This window comes from Bactrocera latifrons, unplaced genomic scaffold (assembly GCF_001853355.1).
Source record: "Bactrocera latifrons isolate USDA-ARS-PBARC rearing strain unplaced genomic scaffold, ASM185335v1 scaffold_611, whole genome shotgun sequence".
In the NCBI taxonomy this organism is placed as follows: domain Eukaryota; kingdom Metazoa; phylum Arthropoda; class Insecta; order Diptera; family Tephritidae; genus Bactrocera; species Bactrocera latifrons.
The window spans coordinates 114,570-122,252 of record NW_017537281.1 but is presented as its reverse complement, the minus strand read 5'-3'; the positions used below and the strand labels follow the sequence as shown (position 1 = coordinate 122,252).

Below are 7,683 nucleotides of genomic sequence, written 5' to 3'. Positions count from 1 at the left end.
ATGCACACATAATTACATACGTGAATATGTGCGACCGCTTGGTCTTTTAACATGTTATCAAAACTTTAAGGCCTGCGAATAAATATGTAGGTATATAAATATGTACATACGTATATGTACATATATCTTATCAAACCTACATTAATTAAATAATTAGGTATAATACAAATATGATTTCCAAAGATTTAAGGAATTCATCATGAAATAGTTTAATTTGTRCGTACATATGTATGTACATGCTTTTGTGTTTTGATATAAAATATTACATATGTATGTATGTATGTATATAAATTATATGCAGAGTCGTTTGCGCATTGTAAATATGCGAATCTGTAAGCGTACATTCCTTAACATCGGAAATAGCATAAGTTTTCTCATTTCACACTGAAAATGCTCAATTCTGCAATTTCATGTCCCCTGATGTAACGTGGTAAAACGCGCTAATAATTTTCTGTGGTGAAATGCACTCATCCAAAACAGTAAATATCCCAAAATTGAAATATCCCTAAATTTTTGATATCGTGAACCTTCTCTATAAATATACTTTCTCTGGTTACGTGTGATGTGGATTGTAGGTGGTGTCGAGATGAGTGTGGTGAATGAAGTGTGTTAGTGACGTATATTTTAATGCGGTGGGTGTAGAGTGTTCTGGATGCGGGATTATTGCTGTGGTTAGGTGTACGGTGTTGGTTATATGTTGTCTGGGGCAGGAGACTGAAGCTCATTTAGCCAAATGTAATTTAAAAATATCCTAGAAAACTTTACACTTAAAAAAATTGTTTTATTCTTTTTAAAGGTTACACGTGTATAGAAATATTACCTTTGTAACTACACATACATATGCCAAAATCATAAAATAAATCGCATAACTATCCTCAAGTGTTGTAGCATCCAAACACCCACTCTTTCATAAATTATGAACAATTACATTTTTAAATATGTATGGTTTTCGCACAAGTTATATACCACTTTCACAGCATATTAACGCGCAATTCATTTGCACGCGAGAATAAAGCAAAGTGAGTGTGAACCTTCCGCTTCACATTTAACGCTTTGAAAGAGTAGACGTGGTTAACAACCTCGAAGCGATTTAAGCGCTTTTCATTACAATGTTAAGAAAATACATATATATTTTTTGACTAAACGCAAAATGCCACTTAAATTCAAAATTTAGAATATCAAAACATCTTTTTCAATGGTTTCGTAGTGTATATATGAAATTCAGTTACACTGAAATATCATTAAATATTGCCTGTTTGATTATTAGTAAATCTGAACTTTATTTTTAATAATTTTGATTTAGGTTGCATGGATGCATTTTGAACAATCTGCAATATTAACGGTGCATAATCATGTGATTACACGCAATCCACGCATCAGCGTAACACACGACAAACATGATCGACATCGGACTTGGTATCTACATATAAGTAATGTACATGAAGAGGACAAAGGACGTTATATGTGTCAGATAAACACAGTAACCGCTAAGACACAATTTGGATATCTAAACGTGGTGGGTGAGTATCAAAAAATTAAAAATTTTAAATCTAAAATAATTTGTCGAATAAAAAACTATATTCTCAATGTTTACTTAAACTGTTAATCTAACTGTCAAATGAGTAACTTTTACCTCATCACAAAAGTTTATTTAAAAGTAACAACTATTTGTATAACATAAAATCAAGAAGAATGAAGTTATGTACATTAAACTTTAAATTTGGAGAATGGGCTGTAACTGTTCACCTTGTAAAGATAACATACTTTTTAATAAAGATTCAACTTCAAGACTGCCTGTCTGTCCGTCCGTCCGTCCGCCCGTCAGTGCAGGTTGTAACTTGAGTAAAAATTGAGATAACTTGCTGAAATTTGGTATGCGGGTTTCTTAGTAAAAAAAATCGAGTTCGTAGATGTGCGTAATCAGATCACAGTCAAACCCACAAATCGTCATTAACCGGAAACATATAAACTGTCATAGCTAAGCACTAAATTAAGATGTTTAGCTGTAATTTGGTATATATAAATTTTGGCCCTGCCCTTTAGCAAGTTTAATGTACATATCTCCTAAACCACTGAAGCTACAACAACCAAATTTACAAAATACACAAACTAAGAACTTCTACCGATAGTTTGAAAATGGAAATGGAAAAAGAAATTTAGTTTCCAGAACACAAATCAAGAAGCAACTAATATAACGGGATAAAACTTTGCACAAATAAGATCTTTAGTGGCTTACTTTACTCTGTATGCCTGGTTTTACACTTTAAGTATTTCCCTGGCTTTGATTCTTGCAAGTTGCAAGAGTATAAAATGTTCGGTTTTAGCCGAACTAAGCCCTGCCTTACTTGTTCTAACATGTGTAACTTACATACTGAAGGACATACTTATATGTTACAAAGCCTACCAGAATGTAAATCTGATATTAGGAATATGAGAGGGGTATGTCATACATTTTAAGGGCGGGGCGGGGTCAAAAAATTCTATATCTTTGGAGTGGTATGAATGAACAAATTTGTTTCGAAGATTATTAAAGGTAAAATTTTTTTTAGCGTGAAGATCACATTAAAATTTTCAATTTTTTAAAAGAGCAAATGTTAAGCAAATATTATTATTTTGACAAATGGATCGTAAAATAATGTCTATAAATGTAGCACGAACATTTCTCTTTGACTTCACAAAATTTCATCCATTTATCTCAAGTAGTTTATGAGAAAACATTTTTACAAGTTTATCGTGCCCTAAATTTCAACCTTTAATAACTTAAAGAAAGAGTTTTGACGAAATATTTATGTGGTCTGGTCCCCTGGTCCCTTCCTAATGAATTGCTAATTTTCAGAATCGCTGATTTTACGAAATTTTCATTGTACAGACAATATTATCTAGTTTAACGAGAATTTTTCTGCATATATTTTTAACAAAAAAACTGTAAAAAATCTTTATAATTTAAGTAGAAATTATAAAATCTATTTAAAACTTACCTTCCTCAACAATTTAACGACGTAATATGTCTTTATGTAAAGTGACAGCTAAAACAGGGTTGCAATTATATTTTTGCTTGACATTGCATGCAAATATATGTACATGGGTTTTGGTTTGGCATGTTTTACAGCCATTGCAAATAATTTTCTGCGTGGCCCAACGCCGGTGCACCACGAGGAAATATGTGCAATTCTTGCACCGTGCAAGGGTTTTGCAAGAGCAAGCGAATACCCCTATGGTATTTCAGGCATTCGTTAACGTGAAAATTATTTTATGCCGTTCAAAATGTTGCTACAGTATAAATAGATTAATTAAAAAGAAATTGAAGTGAATCCTTTTACATTTTCTTTGACTTTGAAATATATACAAACATAATCCTATTCCAGAAATGTTTTCTCTTATTAGTATCGTTAATAAAATTTAAAAACTGTATGAAATTGGCTGCAAGACTCCAAAAATATACATATACTTATTCTACATTTTATATGATGAAGAAAACTAACAACATTAAGAAAACCGTGAAATAAAATACTAATTTGGAAACAATTAAGCATTGTTGTATTTTTTTTATCGGTTTTTTTATATAAAGTACCACCCAACATCGATGATTCACTCAGTTCCAGTGATGTTATTGTACGTGAAGGTGCTAATATATCCTTGCGTTGCCGAGCCAGTGGTAGCCCACGACCAATTATTAAATGGAAGCGAGATGACAATTCAAGGATCACAATCAATAAAAACCATATAGGTAAGTACATTCTTATATGCATCTTACCAACATTGTATATATATGTATGTACATATATTCATGTCCGTATCGAAAAAATCATTTGCAACTGAAATATGGTAATTAAGATAATGTCGATTACACAGACGGTAATTGCCGGTGATGTTGTATTTTAATTTTGTTTCAAACATTGGGTGTTGTTAAGTTGAACAAAACAAAGTTATTCAAATCTCACTTTATTTGTTTAATATAAATAAAAATAAGAAATAAAACATAAACATCTAAATTCAAAAAGACAACACAATTACAACTCAAAGAAAACGGAAGATTATTTTTTGTTAAATAAAAGATAAACCTAGTATTTTGTGGCAAATTCTCAAGAACAACTATATACTTCTCCAACATAGCCTGGACAGCCATTGCCTCTTGTTTCGCTGAACTATCTAAATGTCGCTGAATTATATACAGCACAATGCGCAGAGGACCATTATTCTTCCCCAAAACCATTCTCTCGAACAATCCTACGGCCGACTCATCATGTAGGAGGACAGGAATAATGAAGGACTTGTAGAGTTTGATCTCTATTCGTAAATAGATGACTTTACTTTCCTCTTACCTACACAGTACAGAGTAGCGCCTGTTGGCAAGAATGGTGGTTTCAAGATAGAAGAAATTACCTACGTCCTCAAAGTTATGAATGTCAACATTTGACCTGAGAGCCAAGTCGCGAAAGCAATGCCTGTTATTTGATGACATATTTTATCTTGTTATCATTCACAAACAGACCTACATGCTTCTGTTCCTTATCCAGTCTGGAGAAGGCAGAACTAACGGCGCGGGTAGCATAGGTGTACGCCATCAGCGTATATTCTTATAGATGATTATACCTTCTGTATTTAGCTTTCAATTCCTATTATTTTTTTTGTTACGTTTGCTAATAAGCGGTTTCTTCACAGTTTGATAACTGAGTAAATATACCTTTTTTAAAACTTAGAATTTCGCTGTCAGTTTTTTTTTTGTCGGCCTCCACGATGATCTACTGGAATAGTTATGTTCCTATTATAGTTTGAAATTATTCGTAAGAATGACAAAATTTGTATTTTATAGAAGCTTAATTTTGAAAACTTCCGTTAATCTAATCTTAAACAACATATTCACCGAATTTATTTGGATCCATTTTTTCCTTTTTTACAAAAATTATTCTCAATTTAGTTAGCAAAAGAGTCGAAGTTTGCGTAGTTTTACAGTTATATGGCTAAGCAAACACGGTTGCAATTGTTTTGTCACGGCGGATTATCATTCTATATATTTTATATCGTTTTCAAATATTGCTTTCAAATGAAAAAGAGATCATAATAACCATTTCAAAAATGAAATTTCGTATTCTTTTTTTACTTCGTTTTGATTGTGTATGTATGCACAAACATACATATGTATATCCACTCGAGCTTCGTTATTTACTAAATGCAACTATGGTACATTGCTTTATCACTAATTATTGATGATTTCAGTGAACGAATGGGAAGGTGATACTCTGGAGATTACAAGAATATCTCGGCTTGACATGGGCGCCTACCTCTGTATAGCATCGAACGGAGTACCTCCAACTGTGTCCAAGCGTATTAAGGTCAGCGTAGACTGTAAGTTAATAGTATATAACGAGCAATGTTTGCAAATACGGTACTTCTTCGCTTATTCCACATATTAAAAACCATGAGAGTTCCTTTTACCGAGTGATTGCACTTACCGATGTCAAATAAGTTGTTCTTAATTTTGTAAATAAAATTGCATAATATATTTGGGAATCATGCCGACTTATTAAATCCTATATATTTTATACCGAAATGTATACTAACATAAGCGCATGCAAATACTATTATTAATTATTTCTGAATATTGTGTTTTTTCGACAAAGAGGCTTTCAACAAAAAACCAAAATATTTTCAATGGGAATATTATTTTTCTCAGACAACTAAATAAATTTGTTAAAATTTCTAATAACAGCATTGATAGGCGCAAATATTTCATTCACTTCATCATCATCATCACAATCTTTCGATAAGTCATTGATCTTGTCCTCATCATCCCACAATGTATTAAGGCTAATAAAACAATATTAAGATTTACGAATAAAGTCTACCGAAGTTTTTATCCACGTCTTATAGCTCAACAAGCGAACACCGCAAAACCTCACCTCGAATAATATTTTTCCAGGGACCACTAGTGTCAACTCTAAAACCACTAAAACACCACTAGCGCTCTCTCCAAGCTGAACTAATAAATTTAAATATTTAAAAGAAAAGTCGTAAAATTTAAATTTAAGGTATTTTAAATAAATAATTATTATTAATCGCAAACTAATTTAAAAGTTTATACTTTTAAAATGATAAAAATACAATGAAAATATTGAATGATATGAAAATATTAGATTATTTTTATCTATTAAACTAATAACAGAGATCAAAATTTTTTTATTTATTATTTTTGTAATTAAAGATTAAAAATATTTTCTTCTTCTGAAGAACTATTGACAATATTTTCAAGTTCATTTTCTTGAGAATGATAAGCATATTTGGTTCCAATTTGCCGAACGACTTTATCTGGTATCTCATAATCGTGAAGAGAACGTATGAGTATATGAAACAATTAAGTGTAGTGGAATGCAGCTGTTAAAATGGCTCCCCCCTTGAGATATAACAGGCTATCTTTATTTGTCTTATTCGTACCTCTTTAAAAGCTTAGCAATTGTGAAGAATATATATAATATGTAACATATTATTAATTTTTTGTATTTACCATCAGAGGGTATTTACCACTCAAAAAAAACCAGCCACTAAAAAAGTTTTTTGCCCACTAGAGTTAAAGTAAAACCATTAGTTTTAGTGGTAAAACCATCACTGGCCAACACAGCTTTTACCGCCCGCTTTACTGTACGTTACTGTAGAATTCTCCACGAATCGAATTTTTCTGTAGAAACGAGTCAACTGATTACTCCCTAACAGCGCAGGGTTACCAATCTCGATATACTGCAGTAATTATAAAAATTGTCTTCAATATATTTTACAGCCATTTAAAAGATTGCCGCACGGCAGTTGGATAACAGTCACTTTATCCTTAAACGCGTTTTTCTCGAAACAGCATTTTCCGAATTTGCTGCAGGGATTACTCAAAAACAAATGATCCGATCACTATCGAATTTTTTTTACTTGTTCTATATATAGTTCTCTGTACAATGACCTATCGATTTTTGATCTGATCAAAAGATCGACAAAAATTTTGGGTAAAATTCGACTATTCTTTTTTTAAAACGCCGCCATATTGTCAATTTTTTTTTTATCGTAGATCATTGTACAGACAATATTATCTAGTTTAAGGAGAATTTTTTTGTTTTTAGATTTCATCCACGGAGAAGGCCGGAATCACTGAAGAGTGAATAACCTTTTTTTGCGCGTCGTTGGAGATATAATATAACTTAAAGAATATTAAATTTTTTGCTAAAAAATTTCACAATATATTTTTGAAACATGTACAAATATATTCTGAAAATGTTGAAATAATTGATAAATTATTTTTTTTAATAAAAATTCCCAAAAATCACCGCTTTTTAGGCCATTACACTAGGTGTGCCCCTTAAACTAATTCAAAATCATGGTCTACTGCTATTATTTATAAAAATATAAACTATTTTTTAATAATTTGATTTCTGTTTTGATATTTTATTTTATTAAAAGTAATAATTGGCAAGTAAGAAGTTTACAAAACAATATATGCGTATTGAGCAATGGCAACATTTTTCAAATGAAAACAAAAGAGAACAACTGATTTCTATCGGGTGATTTTTTAAGAGCTTGATAACTTTTTTAAAAAAAAAAACGCATAAAATTTGCAAAATCTCATCGGTTCTTTATTTGAAACGTTAGATTGGTTCATGACATTTACTTTTTGAAGATAATTTCATTTAAATGTTGACCGCGGCT

At 31.2% G+C, this 7,683-nt stretch overlaps 1 protein-coding gene across 2 annotated transcripts in view; it reads left to right on the top strand.

Moving 5' to 3' along the window:
- Positions 1 to 1,303: 1,303 nt before the first annotated feature.
- The window catches only part of LOC108975117 (lachesin-like), a gene marked incomplete at its 5' end in the record, with an annotated part of 99,386 nt that continues 93,006 nt past the window's right edge, over positions 1,304 to 7,683 (top strand). The window contains 3 exon segments of one of the 2 annotated variants that reach the window (XM_018943409.1): positions 1,304 to 1,520; positions 3,569 to 3,727; positions 5,218 to 5,346. In XM_018943409.1, the coding sequence (XP_018798954.1) occupies positions 1,304 to 1,520; positions 3,569 to 3,727; positions 5,218 to 5,346 (505 nt within the window). 2 annotated transcript variants of the gene reach the window in all.